General features: G+C 41.5%; 1 protein-coding gene across 7 annotated transcripts in view; it reads right to left on the reverse strand.

Moving 5' to 3' along the window:
* Window positions 1–1,051: 1,051 nt before the first annotated feature.
* ACOT11 (acyl-CoA thioesterase 11) overlaps window positions 1,052–26,300 on the reverse strand; it is an 81,118-nt gene continuing 55,869 nt past the window's right edge. For all 7 annotated transcript variants that reach the window (XM_058176970.1, XM_058176969.1, XM_058176966.1 and 4 more), the window contains 10 exons: window positions 25,301–25,457; window positions 22,260–22,379; window positions 21,600–21,744; window positions 19,212–19,267; window positions 13,730–13,796; window positions 12,755–12,838; window positions 10,036–10,169; window positions 9,017–9,148; window positions 8,294–8,420; window positions 1,052–2,173 (listed from right to left, as the gene is read on the reverse strand). In XM_058176970.1, coding sequence (XP_058032953.1) covers window positions 2,024–2,173; window positions 8,294–8,420; window positions 9,017–9,148; window positions 10,036–10,169; window positions 12,755–12,838; window positions 13,730–13,796; window positions 19,212–19,267; window positions 21,600–21,744; window positions 22,260–22,379; window positions 25,301–25,457 — 1,172 coding nt within the window. In that variant the 3' untranslated portion in view covers window positions 1,052–2,023. The remainder of the gene's footprint in view (window positions 2,174–8,293; window positions 8,421–9,016; window positions 9,149–10,035; window positions 10,170–12,754; window positions 12,839–13,729; window positions 13,797–19,211; window positions 19,268–21,599; window positions 21,745–22,259; window positions 22,380–25,300; window positions 25,458–26,300) is intronic.

Raw genomic sequence — 26,300 nt, forward strand, 5'->3', positions numbered from 1 at the left:
CACCTTAGATCAGGGGTGTCAAACTCATGTCATCACAGTGGCATCATGTGACATATCGGGACTTTTTTCTCCCTGTTCTAAACTGGGTGTGGGTTTGGCCAGAGTGCGATGCATCCGGCCCGCAAGCCAGAAGTTTGACAGCCCTTCCTTAGATCCTTTTCTCTGTTGTTGGCTGACTTAGAATTAATTATATAAAGAAAGAAAATTAGGAGTAGGTTTAGCCATTTAATTTCCTGACTTATACGGACACTAATCTTTGGTTTTTATCTCGATTGATACTTATTACAACTTAACCTGAATCTAGTCTTCAGTAGTTTTTCTCCACCAATTTATGCTTTCAGAATGAGTCTTTAAAATGTCAGTCTGTTTCTTTGAAACTCTGAAGATAAAAACTTCATAACATAGCAAAAAAAAAAAAAAATGCTGGCAAAGGAGCCAGAATTCACTCTTAATACTCATCCATTCTGGCTCTTGTTCACAGATAACACCAAACTGTAATTTAGCAAACTATAGTGGTGGGATTTGCACATGATTTTGAGCCTTAATACTAAGTAAAAACAACCTACATGGTAACCTTAGTTTTAATACTAGAGCTAAGTCAATAGGTTATGTGAACATCATAGATCCAGCCCAACAGATCTTCCACTGTAGTAATAGATATGTCCTTATCAAAATTATTAGCTATCTTTATTGATATACCACTGTTAATGGGCCCAGAATCCAAGAACATGTGCATGAATATAAGCCAGGGATGAGGAACTTACATTCTTGAGAGGTTGTTGGACTTTTGACAGGCTAGAAAGTCAAGGTCCATTGTCCCTTTCTGATTAATCTGTATTTATCCTGGTGTTTCTTAATCTGGGAACTTTAAGTGCTGGCTGGAGAATTCTGGGATTTGAAATCCATGCATCTTAAAATTGGCTGGGAAATTCTGAGAGTTAAAGTCCACACATCTTAAAGTTCCCAAGATTGAAAAACACGGATTTATACTAAGAAAGGGAACATAGGAATACTTGCTACATTTTCCAGAACAAAAATAGGAGATATAAGATTCTTCTTCCTTTCACATAACTTTTATTGTCATTGATTTCAACAACCTTCCACAGCTGTAGAAGCCATTAAAATTTTACACAAAATTTGTGCAAAACCTTAGGGGAAAAGAACCATCTATTGAAACAGATAATCAGGCATTCTCTAATTAAAGAAAATTTCTTCCAAAATACCAAAGATAAATCTGAGAGACATTTTCATACAGGAATAACTCCTTGGTGACAAAATAATCGAACATTGATAAAACATACCAGAATTTTCTAATATTCAGGAGAAACTATGCACAAAGAATGTTTAAAATTTTCATTTACATGTGACATTTTAGTAATGTGCTGTGTTTGTACAATGTGCTTTGAAGTTTCATACATATTTCATCATATGATAACCCATCACCATCCCCAATGTTACGTTGTAGATTCTCCTGTTAAAAAATTCTTCCTATGACTTTTCACTCTTTTGAATCTGATTCCTTGATTAAAAGGCACTTTAAAATACATTTCACGTTTACAGCTTGCTCACGATGAATTTAATACAAAATTGCAATCTGTGCTTTAATTCCTAGTGTCCTGAACAAGGCAAAACTGGTGACAGAAGACTCTCGCCAAAAAGTATCAAGTTTAAAGTTCTATTCTTCATCAGATTTTTCTGACCATCATAAATATAGGACTTTAACAGAAGCCAATGCGGAGGCAAGTAAAGACTTCCAAAATCCTGGAAGAATTTTCCTATTTTGCTCATTTATACCCTGATTACTAAAGCTTGCTTGACCTGGATAGAAAATTCTAATTCACCTCAGAAGCCACCATAAATGGGTTTTCTCCTAAGACTGGCTATATAAATTGATGCATCTGAACAGGTCTGTTTTCAATTCTTCTGTTCTTCACATGCCCAATGGAGTAATTTCTGATAGTATTTACAACAAAGTTCATCATGGGACATTTTTTAAAAAAAAGACAGAGGAAGGATTGTGCAGCTAAAGATTCTGAGGGAAGACTTTGTCTTTGTTCTTCTGGAGGAATTGCTCACAGTCTTGAAATGTGCGATAGAAATTTGAAGACAGGCCAGCTACATTTGTTGTGATATAGGAGAGCAGACCCAATGTGGCCTGATGATAGTATGACACCTAGAAACAAACAAAGTTTATCAGCCGATTCTTTGGAAACCCTGGGACCAAATAAATTTTATTAATTTCCTCTTTCAACATAAGCATCAAATGGAATGCCAGAAGATTCATTTTCAGGCTTAAACACAAGAACATGCTTAGCTGTCTCTGGAAATTGCAAATGTATAGCTTAGCCCAAGGGAGAGCCATTATATTCACAATGTGGTAGTGATCAAGAAAACAAGTCATGTAAGCATCCTTGTGAAACAAAGCTTTTAATCGACTTTCATTATATATCCTAAATGTACTCTTGCAGTTAAGGATTTCATAGTGGATGCTATGTTATAATGAGGCTGAAATGTTTTTGACTGGATGCAATAGCAATATGAGACCAATGAATAAATCATAAATTTAAATCAATTTTAAAAAATCATAATTTGTTGTTGGCTTCTCCAACCCTTAATAGTGTCACTACACCTTACCAATAGTCATTATTGTTGGTTAACAATATTTTATAAAGCCACATGTTGTTCGTCCATAACTTGCAATCACACACACCTATACAAACGAAGGCTGATTTATCGACAACAGGGGTGGGATTCTATCGGTTTGCATCTATTCATTAGAACCTGTTGTTAACTTTCTAAGCAGTTCGGAGAACTGGTTGTTGGAAGAAATCTTCTTTTGTTTCCCCCCCCCCCCAATTTACAGAGTTAATCCTGTAGGGAAGGCATTCTGGTGTTGTTTCTAGTCTAACCTTTATTGCCCTGCTTACAGAAACTGCTTCTCAGTTAACCCTTATTATGTGCTAGTCGTTCCCGACTCTAGGGGGCGGTGCTCATCTCTGTTTCAAAGCCAAAGAGCCAGCGATGTCCGAAGACGTCTCCATGGTCATGTGGCCAGCATGACTAAATGCCAAAGGCACACGGAACACTGTTACTTTCCCACCAAAGGTGGTCCCTATTTTTCTACTCGCATTTTTTTATATGCTTTCGAACTGCTAGGTTAGCAGAAGCCGGGACAAGTAATGGGAGCTCACCCCGTTATGTGGCACTAGGGATTCGAACCGCTGAACTGCTGACATTTCGATCAACAAGCTTCCCTATTCAGCTTTGTTTGGAAGGAAAAAGGTTAATCTCTGTTCCTGAAAAGAAGCAGGATTCAGAAATCTGGCTAGTTCCTGTGTCTATTTGTTCTGGTAATATGTTTAACAAGCAATAGCTATGGTGTTTGCTCCTTTGCTATATTCTAGAGCTAATTGCTTTCTTTGTTGTTAGGCTTATCTCAAGTATTTACACTTGAGTTTTCCTGGGGTGTGAGCTCCGGCAATGACCTTGTGTTTTAGTTTTAAAAGGATTTAAACAGTTGTGATTTAATTATTTGCATTGTGTTTGAATTTTTTCCTGCCTCATGGTTTCTTTTTCTATCTGGGGGGGGGGTCTTCCTTCCCTGCTTTAGTGGTTCTGGCATTGTCCTTTTGGGGTGTACTTCCAAGAGGCAGGATGCAAGTGTGGCACTGATTTTTTTACTGCCTTTCTGGGGGGGGGGCATGTGATCTTTCCTTAAATCTGATTTCCTTAGGATATCTTATGAGATGAGTGAGACTAGTTAGGTGGTGCAAATGGATCTAAGGATTACTTCTCCTGGGTGTGCTCTTTTTGGAGAGCTTAAATGACCTCTCTGTTAAGGGTTTCACTTTATGAGCAAGAGTTGGCCACTGATAGTTATAATTGCATTTTAACTATTTTTAATTCCTCAAGGTGCTCTGGCACCCTGCCTAATTTGTAACTCCACCTTGCAGGTATTTTTAATCTAATGACTGGCATTTAGGGCAGCTTTTTGCAAGCAAAGAAGCATTTTGTATTTTTGTACAGGTAATCCTTGACTTACAACAGTTCATTTAGTGACCATTCAAAGTTACAATGGCACTGAAAAAAGTGACATGACTGTTTTTCACACTTACGACCATTGTAGCATCCCCATGGTCTCAAGAGGCCAGGCGACGTGAAGCGCCTCTCGATGTGAGTGACGTTGAGTTGTCCACACCCACCCAGTCACTTGACCACTCAGCCATGGCTACCCAGTTGTTCATTAGGGCAGAGAACCAGTTATTAAATTATTTGATTCCCACCACTGATCGGCATTATATACATATGGCTTTCTACATAGCTTACAGAGAAAAACATTAACTAGTAGCATACAAATTACTTTTAAGAACAATAGATCCTAACAGTGCCCACATTAAGAATTCATCCCATTAAGAGTGCTCAGAAAGTGTCATGGTATCTGAAGTTAGTTTAGTTTAGTTTAGTTTATTTAGATTTTTATACCGCCCTTCTCCCGAAGGACTCAGGGCGGTGTACAGCCAGAGTAAAACAATAATATACAAAATTAAAATAACAATTAAAATGCATATTCAAAAATGGGCGAAAATTAAAACCGTCAAATTGACCTATACTAAAATACCCCAATCTAAAATTATTAAAAAACCAGAAATTTGAAAATTTAAAAATCAAGCCAGTCCCGCTTGGATGAACAGGTATGTTTTCAATTCACGGCGAAAGGTCCGAAGGTCAGGTAATTGGCGTAAACCGGAGGGAAGTTCGTTCCAGAGGGTGGGTGCTCCAACAGAGAAGGCCCTTCCCCTGGGGGCCGCCAGCCGACATTGTTTGGCGGACGGCACCCTGAGAAGACCCTCTCTGTGTGAGCGTATGGGTCGGTGGGAGGCATACGGTAACAGCAGGCGGTCCCGTAAGTACCCGGGCCCTAAGCCATGGAGCGCTTTAAAGGTGGTAACCAACACCTTGAAGCGCACCCGAAAGACCACAGGTAGCCAGTGCAGACTGCGCAGGAGCGGTGTTACCCGGGAGCAACATGTGGCTCCCTCAATCACCCGCGCAGCTGCATTCTGGACTAACTGGAGCCTCCGAGTGCACTTCAGGGGTAGCCCCATGTAGAGAGCATTGCAATAATCCAGACGAGAAGTGACGAGAGCATGAGTGACTGTGCATAAGGCATCCCGGTCAAGAAAGGGGCGCAACTGGCGCACCAGGCGAACCTGGTAAAAGGCTCTCCTGGAGACGGCCACCAACTGATCTTCAAACGACAGCCGTCCATCCAGCAGAACGCCCAAGTTGCGCACCCTTTCTGTTGGGGCCGATGACTCGCCCCCAACAGTCAGCCGCGGTTGCAGCTGACTGTACCGGGGTGCCGGCATCCACAGCCACTCCGTCTTGGATGGATTGAGTCTGAGTCTGTTTCTCCCCATCCAGACCCGTACGGCTTCCAGGCACCGGGACAGCACTTCGACAGCTTCGTTGGGGTGGCCTGGGGTGGAAAAGTACAGCTGGTGTCGTCAGCATACAGTTGGTAACTCACCCCAAAGCCACTGATGACCTCGCACAACAGCTTCATATAGATGTTGAACAGGAGAGGCGAGAGAATCGACCCCTGAGGCACCCCACAAGTAAGGCGCCTCGCGGTTGATCTCTGCCCCCCTGTCAACACCGTCTGCGACCGGTCATAGAGATAGGAGAACCACCGATAAACGGTGCCTCCCACTCCCAAACTCTCCAACCGGTGCAGCAAGATACCATGGTTGATGGTATCAAAAGCCGCTGACAGATCTAAAAGGACCAGGGCAGAGGAACAACCCCTATCCCTGGCCCTCCAGAGGTCATCCACCAACGCGACCAAAGCTGTCTCCGTACTGTATCCAGACCGGAAACCGGACTGGAATGGGTCTAGATAGACAGCTTCATCCAGGTACCGGGGAAGCTGCCATGCCACCACACTCTCTACAACCTTCGCCACAAAGCGAAGGTTGGAGACTGGACGATAATTACCCAAAATAGCTGGGTCCAGGGAAGGCTTCTTGAGGAGGGGTCTCACTACTGCCTCTTTCAAGGCGGCGGGAAAGACCCCCTCCAACAAATTTATAATTCCCCGGAGCCAGCCTCGTGTCACCTCCTGAGTGGCCAGCACCAGCCAGGAGGGGCACGGGTCCAGTAAACATGTAGTGGCATGCAACCTCCCCAGTAACCTATCCACGTCCTCAGGAGCCACAGAATCAAACTCATCCCAAACAACATCAACAAGACGCGTCTCAGTCATCTCACCCGGATCATCGCAATTTTGGTCCAGACTATCCCGGAGCTGAGCGATTTTATCGTATAGATAACTACTAAACTCCTCGGCACGTCCCTGCAAGGGGTCATCCCGCCCCCCCGATGTAGGAGGGAGCAGGTCACCCGAAACAGGGCGGCCGGGCGGTTATCTGCCGACGCAATGAGGGTGGAAACGTAGGAATGCTTCGCCACCCTCAGTGCCACTAGGTAGGTTTTCGAGAAAGACCTAACTAGTGTCCGATCAGCCTCGGGCTGGACCTCCAGGTACTCTCTAGGCGTCTTCTCTGGCGTTTCATCTCTCTCAGAGAACCGAGGAGCCAATTGAGATCTGTGCCGGGTCAGAGGCAGCAAAGGCACGACACGGTCCAAAGCCCCAGCCGCGGCCTGTTCCCAGGCCGCAACTAGTTCTTCAGTCGTGCCGTGGGCCAGATCCTCAGGAAACGGCCCAAGCTCCGTCAGGAACCTCTCGGGGTCCATCAGGCACCTGGGACGGAACCAACGCATTGGTTCTGTCTCCCTGCGGTGGTGAGCGGCGGTCTAAAAGTCTAGGCTGAGGAGAAAATGATCTGACCATGACACAGGTACCGTCACTAAATCCCCTAATACCAGATCATTAAACCACTGTCCAGAGATATAAATCAAGTCCAGTGTGGACCCTCCCATGTGTGTAGGGCCATCAGTTACTTGAATCAGGTCCAAGGCCGTCATGGAAGCCTGGAACTCCTGGACCACCGTCGATGACAAGCCGGCCGATGGCAGGTTGAAATCACCCATGACCAAAAGTCTGGAAATCTCAACCGCCACCCCGGCAAGCATCTCCAGTAGCTCAGGCAGGGCTGTAGTCACGCAGCAAGGAGCCAGGTACGTGATCAACAGACCCATCTGATTCTTATGGCCCCACTTCACAAGGAGGGATTCACAGACGGCTATCTGAGGCACAGTGGACTCTCTCGGCTCCAGACCTTCCCTCATCACAACCGCCACCCCTCCACCCCTACCCTGGGCCCTCGGTTGATGGAATTCTCGGAAACCCGGAGGGCACAGTTCAACCAGGGGCGCACCCCCTTCTGTGCCCAACCAGGTCTCCGTAATGCTCATAAAGTCTGCGGACTCCCCCTGAATAAGATCACAAATCAGGGGGGCCTTATTAACCACGGACCGGGCATTGCACAACATCATCCGGAGGCCCAAGCTCTGAGGATCCTGACCTTCCGGGGAACGGGTAAGGACTAAGGGGCCGGAGCACGTGATCGCTTTTAAACAGCGAGCACGTGCTCCCAGAAAATGATATGGCTCCCTGCTTCCGCCATATCTGCCCCTCTCACTTACCGTACAGATGGAACCGCCCTCAACACCTGGAACGTACCCCTCCCTCCCCTCCCTCGGACCAGATGTAAAAACGCCGTGAACGGATCCCGGGACTGGACATACCCTCCCCGACGAGTTTTTCCCCCCACCCGTCTCTTCCCTCCCCCCCTTTAAAAGACCCTTTTTAAAAAACCTATTTACAAATCCCCAAAGATTCTTCTTCATCGAAGAGATATTTTCCTTATTAAAACAAACACAGAAGGATAATATCCAGCCAATCTTATACTGTGTAGCAGAAGAATGAAAATAAAAAGAGGTAAAATTCATGAATAGAAAGGAATTCCCAAAGTAGTTCATTATTTAAGGGAGTTCACTCTGTGAAGAATATGCTAGGGAATTGAACTGAAATCCTTACACAAGTTGCAATCCAGAGCCGAGACACAAGTTTAGAGATTTGTTGGGTCAAAGCCTCCATCCACTCCTGACCAATATTTCAGGATCCATATATGTTAGAAACATGCTATAAATAATAAAAAGTTATGATTTCCAAACAGCAATGTAGAGGCTAGCAGAAACTATAGTTGGTGTGAATTTGATTCTGTAGAAAGCCAGAATTAGACCAACTGGGAATGTGAAAGGGAACTCTTTTGCAAGTATGAACAGTTTCAGGATGCTACTGTTGTCTGCTTCTAAGGCAAATGCTTACCTTGGTAAGTTCAGCTGTTTCCTGCCAAAAACAGAAGCCAGAACATAAAGTCTCCCCTCGGGTATATGCTGGCATTACAGGGTATGTTGGCAATGTGACTGATCTGAATGCTAAAACATAGGGATCTCTGGAAGGAAAAGAAAAAAAAAGAAAAGAAAATGTGACCGGAGCAAGCAAGGACAATCAATGTATCCTTATTCCACTTATCAAGTACTCTGGAACCTTTTCACTTTAAAAAAAAGGGAGGGTTTCCAACAGATGTTAAAATTTCAGCTTAGAACTAGCATAATTTCTATAGATATGCAGGCACAAAACTTTGATTTGGAGAATTCATAACAATTCAACTGAATATCAGAATTGAATCAACTTTTCCCAAAAATATTTTGACAGTATTTGAGCAGAATCAAATTTGGATGGAATTTTGCACATGAGCGGCTTTCTTTGTTTTCCTACGCCTAAAAATGAAAGGAACCGTTCAAACTGCAGTGCCCATGAATTAAACTGATTCTCCATTGATTTTTTAAAAATTTAAATCAATAGAGCTGATCAATAGACTTTGATGCATACAATATTGAAGCCAAAGGTAACCCCAACCTTCTCAATCTGGTGCCCCCAGATGAATTTGGAACAACACCCAATTGCAAATTCTGAAAGCTTTAGTCCAAATTCATTTAAAAGAATGTCATAAAAACAGGACTTTTGAGGAATGCCTAGCTGACATACCCGGGGCTGCAAGGTTTTCTTTGTGATACCAGGACAACAAAGTCCAGAGGCTTGTTTTCCTCACTTATAGTATGACTAATTACATGATAAATCATGTCTTCTTTGTCAACTTGCTGGACAAGTTTACAGCTCCTGCAAAAAGAATGCAGACATGAAATGTAAATGTACATATTAACTCCAGGGACAAGATTTCTACTTTTTATTCCTTTGAAGGTTGAAAAATATAGAGGTTAATTAAGCTGTAACCATCACCAGGGAGAAAGCTACAATTTTTATTATTGCCTTCTAATGACTAAAAAGTCTCACCCCAAAGCGGGGAAAAGTTGCCCAGCTCTGTTTTAGAATTACTGGTACAATAATCATCAACTTAGATCTGCACCCTGAATTATCCCATTTTGGGGCTGGCACAAAACATTAAATCAGAAATTAATTAAATGTGTTCACACAACATGCCGACTCACAATAAACCAATGTTTCAGCTAAACAAACTTGACAAGTTGTATAAATGCAACCAGTAGTTTTGTAATTGGCGTAATGTACTGTGTTGTATGAAAATAGTCAAATCAGATGTGACCTGTTCTAGGATTCTGCCAAATGCAAAAAACGAATAGAACTACTGTGGAATTCTTTTTTGGCCAAGTGTGATTGGACAGACACAAGGAGTCTCCGGTGCATAAGCTCTCAGTGTACATAAAAGCAACAAGGGATAAATTATGATCATAATCATAAAATATAATCATCATAAATCATAAGATACAGCATTCAGTGACAGTCATAGGATATTAAATAAGCAATCAACATAAATCAGGAGATACAAACAAGAAAGCTATCGTCATAAAAGGCTAAAGAAATAACAGATCAGAAGCATAATAAGTAAAATCTGGGATTATGAGAAACTTTTTTGCTGCTAATTTTTATTTCTATGCATCTGTGCTGAAATTTCCAAAATTAAAAAAAAATGAAGTCACAATCTCCAATAAAAAAAAAAGAAAGAAAGAAAGTTTTTCCAAAATACTTACGCACAATGTCTATCCCACTGGGGCCTGTTCCGTAGATCAGAAAGCAACAAGAAAGCTTGCAGTACATTAAAGCAGATGGTCATCTCAATTCGGACAGAGAGAAACCTGTCCTCCTCCAGAATGTACATCTTGAACTTAAAAAGATCAAATTCAAAATTTTACCACAGAGTTTATTGCGAGTGTGAAAACATGCAAAATTGTTTTTTTTATCCCTGAAACGGATAAAATAAGTGACAAAACAAAAGCATCATCTGAATTCAGTGAGGACCAGCATTACTTCTCAAATAATGTCCCCTCTAAGGAATTCATCTCATCAGTATGAGATTCATTAGAGGAAGACCATTTGAGAAACATTAGAATATCCTCAACAGCTATATATTGCCATGATGATTATTTAATAGCAATAGCAATAGCACTTAAGAGACTTATACACTGCTTCATGGTGCTTTACAGCCCTCCCTAAGCGGTTTACACTGTCAGCATATTGTCCCCAACAATCTGGATCCCCATTTTACCAATCTCAGAAGGATGGACAGCTGAGTCAAACCTTTTTCCCGAACTCCATCACTCTGCTAAACAAATAATCCCCTCAACACTGTCAAATTATTTACTAAATCTGCACTACTATTAATAGAATAGAATAGAATAGATTTTTTTTTTTATTGGCCAAGTGTAACCTTCTCATCTTTCCCATCACCCATCTCCTTCCACTTATGACTGTATGACTGTAACTTTGTTGTTTGTATCCTTATGATTTATATTAATATTGATTGTTTCCTGATTGCTTATTTGTACCCTATGACTATCATTAAGTGTTGTACCGTATGATTCTTGACAAATGTATCTTTTCTTTTATGTACACTGAGAGCATATGCACTAAGACAAATTTCTTGTGTGTCCAATCACACTTGGCCAATAAAAAATTCTATTCTATTCTATTCTATTCTATTCTATTCTATTCTATTCTATTCTATTCCATTCTATTCTATTCTATTCTATTCTATTGAGCTGGTCAGGATCGAATTCCTGGCTACGGGTAGAATTAGCCTGCAATACTGCATTCTAACCACTACAGCGCAGCCTTAAAGAACTACTTTAAACAGTCAACCTTAAAGCACTATTGTCCAACCAGTTACTATCAGGGCACTTCCATAGTATCACCCACATCTGCCATCATTTGTCCTTTTTCCTCTATCCCTATTTAAAACAGAATATACAGACACAGGGACTTGCATCATTGCCTGAGCCCAGTCCTGAAGTGGAATGCAGTCAGAAATGTTAGCAGCTACTGCTAGAAATGTGTAGCCAATTTTTCTCCACCTTATTAAAAATAAACGATTTCTATTGTTAAGAACATCACTTCTACTCAACATGAATTTGATTTTTATTAATGGAAAGAGGACTGGCTATAAATACCGATGCATCTTACACATGCAATCATCATTCCGGACCTTTTAGAGACAAAGATGTCTCTTTAGAAAAGAAAGTTCATTTGGGGCCTTTCCTTATAGCTGTGCTGAAGTGTGATCCACCCATCTGCCACTTGGCAGAGCAGTGTTATACAACTAAGATGAGGAACAATCTCAAAGGAGTGGCCAAAGCACTTTAACTAAAAAAAATATAACAATTTTCTATCTCCTCTTCTGCCATTCAACAATCCCTATGCATTAGCTACACGAAGTGGTAACCCTAACAATAAAAGGGAAAGACGATGATTTTACTGATGAAAATAATCCTATGTTCTGATTAATTATCGGGAGTTATTAAAGCAAAGCCAATTGCCAGTCTATATAGTGGGAGATGAGAATGAAAAATCAGCCCGAAATACCAAAACAATCCACAGAAAAACTACAATACTAGAATGTTTCATAAGGTTATCCAGGACAATCAATAATGTTAACACTCTACTACTTTCAACTAAATAAAGATCATAGTATACCAGTTAACTCAATTTAGCAATCAAATTTTTTTAGAAGTCATTATCTCCCACAGTGGTGTTGTCATCAGGGCAATTATCAACTAGGGTGGGAAGGAGACAAGGAACCCATTACTGCATAGATGTTTTGAGTTTAATTCCCATCAGTTCTAGCCAATACAATCCACAGCAGGAATGGATGGAAATGGTGGTTCGAACAATCTAGAGCAGCGGTCGGTCCCCAACCTTTGTGGCTTGGCGTCCCAGCTGGAGGGGGAGAAGGGAACTGAAGTGTACAATCCGTGACCTATTCAGAATTGCGCTGCATGGGTGGGTAGCCAGCCCACATGCATGCAGCTCAATTTGCACAAGCTGGCCTGCTGCTTGCGCAAATTGAGCTGCATGCTTCTGTGCATGCACACCAACCAGCCGCATGCACAGCTGAATTCCAAACAGGTCTGGTAGTGGTCCGCAGCCCAGAGGTTGGGGACCCCAATCTAGAGGGATCAGACTGCCTTTTGTCAAAGATGGACAGTTGTTATCGCCAATCCCCAGTGCCATTGTAACTTTGAACAGTCACTAAATGAATTGTTGTAAGTCAAAGATTAACCATACAATCAAAATGGAGAATTCAGTAGGTTGTAATTTTAAGGCACCTGGAAGACACCCAGTTGGGGAAAAGTGATCCATGACGATATTCTGTGCAGGGGAATTGCTACTTGGAGAGACTCTGAGAACCTGGAGACTTCATCATAAACTGTGTCACCGGGGCTGAACAGAACTGCCTGAAGATGGCTTAGTTACCTTGTCTTTTTCAGATGCAAGTGCCCAGTGGGCTTTCATTACCAATGTCTTCAGTGCAGAAACGTTGTTGTAACTCAGGTAAACCTGCATTGGGTATAATACAATGAACGTCAAGCCTTCTTCTGGCTTTTTTTTAAAAAAAATATTGAGCAATGCTATCATCGTCTCCGATATCTCCCCCTCATCAGTGCTTTAACCTGTATGAAATCAGTGGACCATGGACTTAACTGTGCAGCTTAATGAAAGCACTAAATACCTGTCAAGTGCTCTAGAAATAAAATAGGACTGCATTTTTTGGAATAGTTGCAGCCAGGAGTGATGTGTGTGGTGTGTGGCAGGGAGGGTTGTTCTAAAAATCCCAGAAAACATCAGTGATATTTGCCAGTGTTCTAAGTTTCTAAAACCAGGGGTGTAAAACTAAAATTACCTCTGCAGTGATAAACCAGCGGGAAACAAGTAAACTGTTTACTTCTGAATGTTTGGTTTTTCAGACATATGAACAAAGTTGTGGCTGAAGAGATGCTCTGGTCAGTTTGCATTCTGGATACTGTGCAGTACCATTTCTGAGATAGCAGATAAGACACACTATCTTGGTTGATAAATAATAATTTTAGGGCCTTTATGCCAGATAACTGTTGTACGGAGCTGATACTGCTGGACTTGAAACATTTTGTCGAGAACAGGCACCATATTGCAAGACTTATCTTGAGACCCCCTACAAAAACATGCTATCTAAAGAGTGTTTTGAAGTGTGTCATCCCATCAGCTCCAAGTCCCATCAGCTTCTGCATACAAAAGAGGCTAGGCAGCAAAATACCCATAAGAATTTGAAGTTGAGGCTACAAAGGGAGCAGAAGAGGTGTTTGGATCGCTGTGGTGTTTGAAAGGAATGGAAGGGAATCCCTGAGTCTAAAACTTTTAAAAACAAAGTAAACAAAATCAACTGGCAGGTCAGAGAGGCAGATGGAAGGTTACCTTGTTACTCTGGTCCCAAGGCACAGATAAAGGTACTTCAGTATATTTGCAGGAAACAACGTATCTTCTGCAGAAAGCAAATGTAACATATTAATCTAACATGAGCATGACAAAATGTATTAAAAAACAGTTTCTCTTACACAAAGCCTTCATTTGGGGTTACTTCCAGAAAACATTTACTCTATGCAAATATTAATGAGAGTCCATTTTGGGAATCAGAAGTAAAAGGAATCAGGCTGCCTGCTGTATGACTCAGTCCAAGAACCCAGCAAAAACCTTGGACTCCAGAAACACAAAGTTGCACGGTCCTATGAACTGCTCAACTATCGAGCCTTTACAATCTCTCATTCTCAGGGATTTAGATAAAGAAATGTGGATAAGGAGAGATCTGGCAGATAACAGGTATCTATCACCTTCAAAAAGAGCAATGGTAAATAACCAAGTTCAACTTTGCCAAGCACAACAACTAGACACTTTTTAAACTAAAGATCTTAAGAAGAGGGGAAGAGACAGGACAAAGCTCACAGGCAACCTGAACAAAGAAAGAGATTGAGGTATGCGTGTAAGTTGCATGCAATTCTCTCCAGGGATACTGGTTCTTAAGAAATAATTATGTATTACTTTCTGTTCCAATAGAGAAAGCATTAATTAAAGATAAGAGCACTATTGTCCTCACCCCCACATAGTAGCTTTGGCAGCAGCCCCCAATCTTTTGGGCACTAGGGACTAGTTTCGTGGAGAGAGGCTTTTTTGCAGACTGGATTGGGCATGGTTTGGCATGCTTCCTGGATCCTGCAGATGGGGCTTTGCTTGGTTGCTTAGCCCAGTTTCTGGCATGCCAGTGCCAGTTCATGGACCGGGGGTTGGGGATCCCTGGGCTACAGGACAAAGACTAGGAGAGCCTTCATAAAGATCATATATCTAAGTCCATTTACTGAATACTTCTTAAGACTTCTTATGGTGATTTATCAGGGGAATCCCTTTTGGGAATTCCAGGAGGGCCTTCCACCAGGTTCGCCTGGTTCGGCAGTTGCGCCCCTTCCTTGATCGGGATGCCTTGTGCACAGTCACTCATGCACTCGTTACCTCCCGCTTGGATTATTGTAATGCTCTCTACATGGGGCTCCCCTTGAGGTGCACCCGGAGGCTTCAGTTAGTCCAGAATGCAGCTGCGCGGGTGATAAAGGGAGCTTCACGTAGCTTCCGTGTAACACTACTCCTGCACAGACTGCACTGGCTACCTGTGGTCTTTCAGGTGCACTTTAAGGTTTTGGTTACTACCTTTAAAGCGCTCCATGGCTTAGGGCCTGGGTACTTACGGGACCGCCTGCTGTTACCTCATGCCTCCCACCGACCCGTACGCTCACACAGAGAGGGACTTCTCAGGGTGCCGTCCGCCAAGCAATGTCGGCTGGCGGCCCCCAGGGAAAGATCCTTCTCTGTGGGGGCTCCTATCCTCTGGAACGAACTTCCCCCGGGTTTACGCCAAATACCTGACCTTCAGACCTTCCGCCGCGAATTGAAAACACACTTATTTATTCGTGCGGGGCTGGCTTAAATTTTATTGGTTTTAAATTTTTATTATTAATTTTTTAATGGGTTTTTAGTTTTATATGTTTCAAAGTTTTTAGGCCAATTATGTAATAAGTTTTTTTAATTTCGTATTTTAATTGTATATTGCACTGTTTGTTTTACCTTGGCTGTACACCGCCCTGAGTCCTTCAGGAGAAGGGCGGTATAAAAATCGAATAAATAATAATAAAATAATAATAAAATAATAAGCAGGGGTGAAATGCTACTGGTTTGGGCTGGTTCACCAGAACTGGTAGTAAAAGAAATGCTTAAAAAAGTTTTTTAAAAGTTCTGACGATCGCATAGCACAGCTAATCGTTGGAACTTTTTTTTTTAAAGCATTTTTTTGCTACTGGTTCACCAGAAAAGTAAACTAAAAAAAGAAAAAACAAAAGTTCTGTCAATCAGCTGTGCGACAATCAGCTGTGTTGTGCAATTTATAGTCACTAGAAAGCAGGAAATAATGCTTTCTAGCGAATCTAAATCGTGCAGCACAACTGTTCCCCCTCTTGCTATTCTACTTACCTTTGCAGGCTCAGAAAAGGCTTCTTTGCACCTGCCTGCATGTGTGCACATTTGGCACTCACGTGTGCGCGAAGCAAACCAGTAGCAGATTTCAGAGCATTTCACCCCTGAATTGAAGCTTACACACATGAAAGTTGCTATTGTTGAGAAACCCTGTTTTAGAGTATGGTGGTTTGCCTCTGTGAAATGGGTTTTGGGGACTAGCCATTGAGTTGGCCAATGCCCCCAAGACTGTGATGTGACAGTGAAGACATTAAACTTAGGAGACCCCAAGTTCTAGGTAATCTTCCATCATGGAAGCCCACTGAGTGACTTTCGGCCAGTCACTCTTTCGCAGTGCAACATATTACATGGATTTTTTTCTTGTGGAAGAAAAGCTGAGGAGGAAAGGCTATGTATGAGCATTTATATTCCTGAAGGAAATCAGAATTTACATTCATAAACAATAAATAAATCTCATGAGAATGCCCATGATATAATCTCATGATTCCATCGGTAGATCCTTAGCAACTCCCAAAGACTCTCTGATTCTCTGATTTCCTTCATTTAAATGTTGCCTATCTTGACCTCTGACTCCTCCTAACAAATATATATTTCAGTCTAAATGAAATATTAACAGCCTCCTTCCTTATCTAGACACTCCGGATATTCAGGCAAACAATTAAGATAAAGGCTTCTTTAGATTAGTTTTACGGTTCAGCTGTAGCAGTTTCCCGATAGACTGAATATACCTGGAATTCACAAGCCGGCGAGTGACAGAGACAAATGATTAAGCCAAAGAGAAGTCAAAAGAGAGAGAATTCTCAAGCTGAAGAATGCTGTGAACCCTTAAGTTAGAGCATCCTATTTAATATAGCAGTGCCTCTTATGTTCTCCCTGTATACTGTATATGTTCACCAGCCTGCCTTTTCTCTAGCCTGATCCCATGAAGATGCGCTAATCAGGTATTAATGCCTCAAGAACAGCGGCCTCTAGGATAATGCAGGCTGTCTCCATCCATGTTCCAGGATAAATTATATATGAGAGATAACAAACAGTAAGGCTATAAATACACAATGAGAGCTCTGTGACATAACAAGAGGCAAATGGGAGAGGGCTGTGAAGTAACCATAAAGCACAACTGGAAGCGAGCAGAAATAAAGAGCCTAGGAAGAGGAATCCGTTTTATAAGTTATGTTACAGCAGAATAAAAATGTAAAACACAGAGAGAGGAATACGCTGATCATGTGTGTTCTTCAGGCTTCTTTTGTTCCTGCCTTTTGCTATCAGAATAATATAGGTTAGAGAAAATCCAACACACATATATACTGAAATCTTTGCCTGCAATTCTCTTACTGCTTTTCTGACCATTCTGGTTCAGTGGAATTTTTTTGTACTGAAATATAGTACTGTAATTAGCAATAGCACTTAGACCAGCAGTTCTCAACCTGTGGGTCGCGACCCCGTTGGGGGTCAAATGACAATTTGCCAAGGGTCGACTAAGACCATCGGAAATATGGGAAGTATACTTGCGAGTCGAAGAATTGCGCTCCACTGATTGACTCCACAAGTCAGCTGCAATCACTCCCAATCGCTAGCCTAATCTGGCTTCAGGCGTGATAAACTTAATAGGGGAGGAGTCTCTGCTTTAATGCCTCCATCCTCAAGGCAATCGCAAGCAGTTCAGATCGTTAGCCAATACGGCTCCAGGCGTGATAAATTAAAAAAAACAGTTTGCCGCTTTTTCCCCCTTCTGTGGCTGCTGAGGCGCGCTGAGATCGCTGCCTATCACCGCGATGAAATCTTAGGAAATACTTAGACCTACGAACGAAAATAATTTTACTGTTGGGGTCATCACATCGTGGGGAATTTATTAAAGGGGTCGCAGCACTATAAAGGTTGAGAACCACTGACTTAGACTGATATACTGCTTCATAGTGCTTTACAGCCCTCTCTAAGTGGTTTACAGAGTCAGCCTATTGCCCCCCAACAATCTGGATCCCCATTTTACCCACTTCGGAAGGATGGAAGGCTGAGTCAACCTTGAGCTGGTGAGATTTGAATTGCCAAATTGCTGGCAGCTGGTAGTCAGCAGAAGTAACCTGCAGTAGTGCATTGTAACCATTGCATCACCATGGCACAGTGTTCAATATAGCTTCTCAGGTGTTTTACATATAAATATGTTTACATGACTATTTAAAGAAAACATTCCTTATAAAAGCATATTGGCAAGCATGCAAGCTATGTTGACAAAAAACCTGCAACAGCACAAAATCTGAAGCATGCTTTGAGATGGGCAACAGACTGGCCCCTTCCAAGGAAGTAGGAGAGAAAAACCATAGCAAATCCTCAATTTAACATATTATTGGGTCAGAAGTGATATGCTAAATCTGGCAGTCGCTTTTTGTGCTCACCATTCAAACCTCTGAAGCCACAGTAGCAGCACGGAAGTCAACTCACTAACAAGTGGAAACAGCACTATGCTAAGAATACCAATGTAAGTTCAGTAGACAGAGCTCCGCTGCATGCACAGAAGAAATAATACTAATACAGGGGTCTCCAACCTTGGTCCCTTTAAGACTTGTGGACTTCAACTCCCAGAGTCCCTCAGCCAGCGGCTGAGGGACTCTGGGAGTTGAAGTCCACAAGTCTTAAAGGGACCAAGGTTGGAGACCCCTGTACTAATACATACAACAGAGCAAAAACGAACTGGACTATTTTGGAAGTAACAAACAAACAGTAATTGCAGGCAGCATCCAAATGAAATTTCAGCTAAAGCATCCAAAGTCCACTAAGTTGAAGTCTAAGCAGAAAAGCAAAAACACAAAAATCCCTGTCTCCTGTGGAATGCTCACAAAGCCAGGATGCTACTCATTAAAGCAGCCCCCAATTCTTTTCAGAAGGATGGGTGAGCCTATAAAAAAAGCAAAGAAACAAAATTTGCCCTTGTTTTAAAGATCCCATTCAGTTGACCCTTAAAGCAGCAACCTTCTTTTTGTCAGGCTCAACCAAAGTCTGGGGGGAAAAAAACCAGACTTCCTGTTTCCTTTAATGAAGAGCAGCCAAGCCCTGTGTTTGAACTAGGTCTCAAGCACTTCTTCCAAATCATTTGCGAAGTGTGCACAGCTTTAACATTCAGCTTCCACTTCCCTGGGGGGCTGGTGGATGGGGGTGGGGGTTTAGCTCACTGGCAAATCTGAGTATGATTGGAAGATTTAGTTACACACAAACCATTTCATCCTCCTAAATATGCACATACCATAATTCTATCCTACGAATGTGCAACAGGGGAAAAAAAAAACATACGTGCAGTAATTAAAATTCTACACTCTCCCTTTCACTTAACAGGCACGGAGCTGTAGGGAAGGAAAAGAGTGCTGAAAGAGTAAGAAAACGTTTTACCAACCTGTCTAGTCGAATTTTTTGCCTTGCGCTAGCTTCTTTAAACCGTCTTTCTCCATCCTGTTAGAGGGAAATAAAATGAACGGATTACATTATGCACGCTTCCCACTTCAGGTCTCCCGATGGTGAACCTTTTGCCTCTGTAATCAAGTCCGTCCAGCTTGCTGCTGGTTGTCTCTGCTTCCTTTTCTTCTCTTTCACCTTTCCCAGCATTATGCATTTCGCAAGGAAGCTGGATCTATGTACAGTATGCCCTCTTCGCTTGACCCTTTTGCTTAATTAAAGCCTCATGGTGTTCTTGTCTATTCAAAACCATAGCAGTAGTCAGGTGAGAGACTCTAGAGAGGCTTTGTGGATGGCTCTTATCAGTCACTCACTCTGATTGGCACTGTTTTACTAAGAACCCAATTCAGTAAATATTGGTGGGATCTGCAATCAAACGTTAAAGGGAGAAGGTTGGTATTCAGGGTCTGTGGTTCCCTCTTTCAAAATACTTCATTCTATTTCCTTTTCAATCTGTGGGGTCCTTGGTGCTCTCTGAGCTTGGTGGCTTTTTTTTGCAGACGTTCCATTACCAAACTAGGTAACATCATCAGAGCACTGAAAACCACCAAGCTCAGAGAGCACCAAGGACCCCACAGTTCAACCCTAGGCTACAATTATTCTCTTCTATTTTTCAGTCTGTTTATGTATTTTATGAGTAAATTCTTCCCAATTGGTCTTCCCAATTTTGCAAATACCTTGCAACACTGCTCCCAAGTGAACCCAGCAAATACAGCCATCCTACTGGAGGCAGACTAGAAGCATCTTTGCCTTGGGAAAAGACAACTCTTGAAGGATGACAAGTACAATCAACAGAAGAAGACTCCAAGGGAAAAAAACACAGCCATACATTAAAAAAAAATCCTACTAACTAATCAAGGCTGCTTCTATATGGGCCACTTATTGCAATGAGGTACGAACAGAATTGCTATATTTTCCTCATTGGTTTGGTTAGATTCATCTCACTGTGTCCCACCAACTCTATACGTATATTGATTGTTATTCAAAGCAAAATAATAACAAAAGAAAAACAAAGGAAATCCAGTGACATATAGGCTATGCTTGTGTAGTATATCAATTCAGCTTAATTTAGCTATGGGTTCCTGAATTAACTCAGCTGCCTGGATTTGCACATCAAGTGAGCAAAAGTACCAGCCAACCACATTTAGGACTAACATACTGAAACAACAGCATGTTTTAAATATAAAACTAGAAATATAAGATGACCTAGGATTCTAAGTCTACAATGCAAAATTTAGCTTAGTAGTACTTGAATCTTCTTAGGGCACAAGCTACTCTTAGTCTTCAGGTGCCATGGCAAGCACTACATTTCACCAAGCAGAACCGGAATAAGTGGGACAAAAATAATTAAATATAGTTAACTACTTCATATATACAGGCAGTTCTAGACTTATGACCACGATTGAGCTCAACATTTCTATTGCTAAGTGAGACATTTGTTGAGTTTTGCCCCATTTACAACCTTTCTTGCCACAATTGTTAAGTTAGTCCCCATTGACTTGTCTTGTCAGAAGGTTGCAAAAGGTGATCACATGACCCCGGGATACCGCAACCATCATAAATATGAGACAGCTGCCACGCATCCAAATTCACCATGGGAATGCTAAAGCATCATAAGTGTGAAAAATGGTCATAAGTCACTTTTTTTCAATGCCACTGTAAGTTTGAATAATCAGAAAATGAACTGTTGTTAAGTTGAGGACTACCTGTATTGAATAGTTTCCCTTGCTATCATGTTAAAAGTCACAGTTCAATAGCAACTTTTATTTTAAGAGAATTCTGTGGCTCCATCCAAACTTGGGGTAGACCAGGGGTATCAAACTCGATTTCATTGAGGGCCACATCAGGGTTTTGTTTGACCTTGGGAGGGGGGCATGGGGGCATGGCCAGCTCAATGTCACTCACTGTGATCCACATGGCCCTCCCGAGCTCTGTTTTCACTGGCAAAGAGCTGCAGGAAGCTGTTGTGCCCGAAAACAGAGCCCGGGAGATGGCCCTCCCGAGCTGTGTTTTCGCTGGTGAGGCACTGTGGGCCAATCCTTCGTTGTTTCCAGGACGGGCCCACGGGCCAGATCTAAACACCCTGTGGGCTGGATCCGGCCTGTGGGCCTTGAGTTTGACACTTGTGGAGTAGTGAGTGTAAGGTTTCAAATGTGCATTCCTACTTTAAGTCACAATTCTCATTCATTTTTCTCCAGGTGAATCATGTTTTTTAAGGCAGTTCCCAAACTGGAAATTGGATTTGCACTGCAAATATTCTTCAGTCAAACACCATTCTGGGCTACCAGTGTAATTTCAAAGCCGTGCGACACTGTTTTCATTTTCTTACCCCTGGTTCTGGCTTCAGCACTGGAAGTATACGTGGCTGATTATCTTTATTCAAGACCACAAAAATCATGAAAGCACTGTTTATATGTCTTCGGCTGACTTCCATTTCATGTAAATAGGCCTCGACACACACACCAACCTCCATGCTGTAATTAAGAACAACATTTTCAAATGAGCAAACAAGTACATGAATGCACAAAATCTGCTGAGAACACACTGTGTATGATATTATGACCTGTTGGAATGAATTCTAGCCCATTTTGATTAACTATTTCTTTGAATTAATTTCAAAATGTTTTCTAAAAGAGACACAATGTGTTATTGTATCTTTAATATGCTTAGCTCTACCTTTTTAATTTATTTAAATGATGTCGGCAAATTTTAGAAGTTATCTATTCATGAAATAATGGCTTGCAGCTTTCCAGACATTGGCAAAATACAATGTTCTATATTGGGATTGTTTGGACTTGTAGCTAATATAAGAATAAGTGAGGGGAATAAATGACCCATTTCTTACTATCCTCTTTCAACCTTCCTCTTCAATGCATTTTCATTTATTAGAGTAGATCTTGAAACGGTTTAATTTATACAACTCCATAAAATTACTCCTGACTTCTGGACCAAGTCCACTTAGCTCTAGAACGATGGCAGGAAGACATACCTGTTCTTAAATGTATTGTTAACAATGGCCTTGAACTGAAGGCGATCCCCAATCTGGGATGGTTCCCTGAACTGGAACATTTCAATGGTCTTCAGGGTGGCATAGGCATTGCACAATCGGCTGGAAGAACATAGAAAAATAGAATTGGCTTTGATCACATTAAAAGCACCATCCATTTATCTGTAATGCATGCACCGCCAAACAAACTATCTAAATACCGTTTGCCAATCAGCATCAATAACCCAAGTTTACTGTTACACTACAAGTGTCAAAACATGCCCAAGCTGGATTTATCAACTGGGCTGTTGATAGAAAGGCTATCTGCTGGTTGAAAAGGGCCTCCGGATGCCTCAGCAATGAGAGAGAGATAATGTGGGAAAGCAGCAATGGACGGATTGCATTCCCCTTTTCCTTCTTTTCCACATAACGATCATCCAAATTCCCAGAATTAATGGTGACACATCGCCACCTAAAGGAAAACAGCTAGTTCGTCACTAATAAAAAATGAAAGACAATCTAGCCGTTTCAAAGCTTCAGGAAAAAGGGGAGTGAAGAAGAATGCATGCTAAGAGACGAGTCAGTATGGAAGTGGGTGAATTTCTACAGCAGCTGGGCTAAGGTAGCTTCTTGAAGGACAGAATTTAGCTTTGGAAGTAGATATATCAGCATCTCTTGAGAAGGGATGATTCCTGCTGTCCCAATGAAATTCCAATGTGTCTCTAGCAGGATCACACTTAAAAATATCTCTGCCTTGATCTGATAATAACTAAGGAAAATTTATTAGCCAAATCATAAAGGTGTATCACCATTATCCTTGGAAATTAACCTCTTGCCTTCATCAGCTTTACAGAAATTGGAGAAAGAGAGGAGAGCACAACTGCAATTCCAGCTGCATAGTTAAAGGCCAAACAAACAGAGGGGATGTGAAAACCACTCAAGTAAATTCAAGTTACACCAGGATTAGAGCATATTAATACTGTTACCACAATAGTTGAAAGTAAATCAAGTACAGTTGGAAATGCTGAACAATTACACCAGATCAACTGCAGGTAAACCTAAGGTAACACATACTTGCAAATGTAACCTTAAATGTGGATTTATTTGAATGGAATAAGGAATTATATTTCCAAACCTTACAAAGGATCATAGCATCCATTTTTCAAACATGCATAGAGGCTGCTTTTGCCTTGCCTCCTATCCTTTTTCCAATGATTGGACAATAAATTTCCTTCAAGACTATTGGTTTTTAGTTTTTTTTTACAAATTTTACGGAGTATATACTTCCTCCCAATTCTTGTTTTTATCCAATTTTGGGGGGGGGGGGAACTATTACCACTGAAGCAAGAATGGAAGATGTACAGGATCAGGAAACCAAGATAAAGAATGTATGAAATAATGATAATAAATAGGCCAATCAAGAATTGATTTAGGTCCAATACTTTCCCCTCCATTTTCATGCCTCCTGACAAATCTAGAAATTGAGAAAAATTATTCTAATACTACCTATTGATTTTAGGAAATCTTTACAATATTAAGTCACGGTCCAAACATCCAATGATACCATTTATTATCTCAACAATCAGACTGTGGTGGACACAGAATAAATAAATAAAAGTTATGTGTCATAATCCTGAAATCTGTCCCAGATTTCTCTGATGGCGTATGGACCTGTGATCACAACAGCCTAATCTCATCCAGATTACAGTCCATCTGCCTTCTTAAACCTTGCTCCAATTCTCTCATTTCTGCTTACACATTCACTCAGCCTGGCAGTCAGTGAAACATCAAGCCTAGCAAACTGATACACACCATTTATCAAATGTTTCCACATTGCTATCATTGGGATAAGTGCTATCAACCTTCAGTGGACTTCAATATGCAGTGCTTGTATCTAGATCAGAGATCTTCAAACTTGGCAGCTTTAAGACTTGTGGACGTCAACTCTCAGACTTCTGGAAGTTGACATCCACAAGTCTTAAAGCTGCCAAGTTTGAAGACCTCTGATCTAGGGTAAAAGGAAAAATATAAATATTTAAGGTTGGAATGCTTAATTTCTATAGGTTGCTCCCAATTTTCATAAAGCGCGAAGGAAACCAGTAGTTGGATAACCTCAATATTCTTCTACTCCAAAAAAAACCACAACCCAATATTCTTTCTACTGACAATATTAATGACTCCAGTTGCCCTTCTTTGTCTTGTATTAGAAAAACCTACAGTGCACGTAGACAGGCTTATTCTACAACTTTCCTATGAAAAGGTTTATTGATCTGAAAACAATGACCACGACAATCCCTAGTTCACTGCTGAGTTTTGCAGATAATCTTCACTTAACAACCAGTTGTTTAATGACTGTCCCAGGTTACCATGGATCAAAAAAAGGTACTTACCACTCAGATTCAAAGTTCTGACATTGCAGTCATGTGATCACATTTTGGGGGCTCAACAACCAGCCTGTATTTACAGCTGTTTGCAAAGTCCTATAATCATGTGACTGTGATTTATGCCTTTTCTTACTGAAAACTGGGGTCTACTTCCAGTTTCTAGCAAGAAACGCCCATTGTGAACAATGGGTTTGCTCAACGACCAGGGAATTCACTTAGCAACTGTGGTGTTCACTTTACAACCGCTGCGTTCCCTTAATGACTGTAGCAAAAAAAAAAAAAAAGTCATAGAATTGGGACTGGTCACGTAATGACCCGCTTAACAACTGGTATGTCTTACAACTGTAAATTCAGACTCAATTATGGTCTCAGGTTGAAGACTACCTATATATATGTATTTGGGTTTCTAATGTTAAAAATAACAAGTTCCAGAAGGCCATGTGTCACATACTTCCTGTATAGTAATTTTGAAAGTGTGCCGTATGAAAAATACCTTTATTATTAGCATATGATGGAATGGGAATCCCCCAGTGAAGAAAAGCAAGCAGCAAATTCATCCATTTAACTATAACTGAGTCCTAATTACATAGAAAGCCAGAATTAAGATTTTAAGCAACCACCATCCTTCCATTTTCCCTTCAACAAGATGCAAGCACCCACCTTGCCGCTATTGTGGCCACGTTTTCCATCCATGCCATGATCTGACCACCAAATGTGTTTCCCTGATGGTTGGCATGTGGAGGTAAAATGAGTTCCACGCTTTCCACTCTGGTCTTTTCAGCAGGTATCGTCAAGTTGCAGTCTCTATTCTCGGGATCTATTAGGGGGAAAAGATACATTAATTCAGAGGTGTATCTGCACAAGAGCAACCAATTCAGAGTTAAACTACCAGGTAGGCACTTGAAGGAATGCCCAGGTCTCTTCCTTCATCTTCCATCTCCATCTTGTGTAAGCTTTACCTGGTGGAGAGGAAGACAGAAACTGCTGTCAACCTGTTGTCATGTATAGCGAGGGGTCAGTAGCATCTAATGCTGCAGGATCCAATCTGGATTGGTCACCGGGACCAGAGGTATTGTCTTCCAAGGTTTTGGACTCTTGTTGGAGCCCATCTTCAGGGGACTTCTCTCTAGCCTAGAGAGAAGGCTAGGCTAGAGAGAAGTTCCTTGAAGATGAGCTCCAGCAGTTGAGCTTCCAAAAACTCGGAAGACAAAAACCTCTGGTCCCAGTGATAATCCTGCAGCATTATTCTGAGAAAAGTACATTTGCCTTCATTCATGAGCATCTGTAGCATCAAACTTAGAGGTTGTGTACTTTCTATTCACTTAAGGATTCATTGAAGCATACAATTGGACTAATGGTACCCACATTTTTGCATGTGACTATATGTAAGTGTATCTTTCTACTCTTAGGTTTAAATTACAATCTGGATTCAACTTGCCCAATTTTGAGGCTTCTTGTTGCTTCAAGCTGCACATCTCCGAACAAAATGAAGCAAGCAAGAAGCAAGAAAGTCCCCAAAATATAAAAGGGAGCTATGACTATTTCTTCTTCTATAGTTTGCTTTCCAACCAGTCTCTCTCTTGCATGTCAACAGTTTGATCTATTTCTCTTTTGGGCAGTCGATGGGCTAAAATCATCTCTGCTTCTTATTGCTGTTTAG

Source organism: Ahaetulla prasina, chromosome 3 (genome assembly GCF_028640845.1).
Source record: "Ahaetulla prasina isolate Xishuangbanna chromosome 3, ASM2864084v1, whole genome shotgun sequence".
Classification (NCBI taxonomy): Eukaryota; Metazoa; Chordata; class Lepidosauria; order Squamata; family Colubridae; genus Ahaetulla; species Ahaetulla prasina.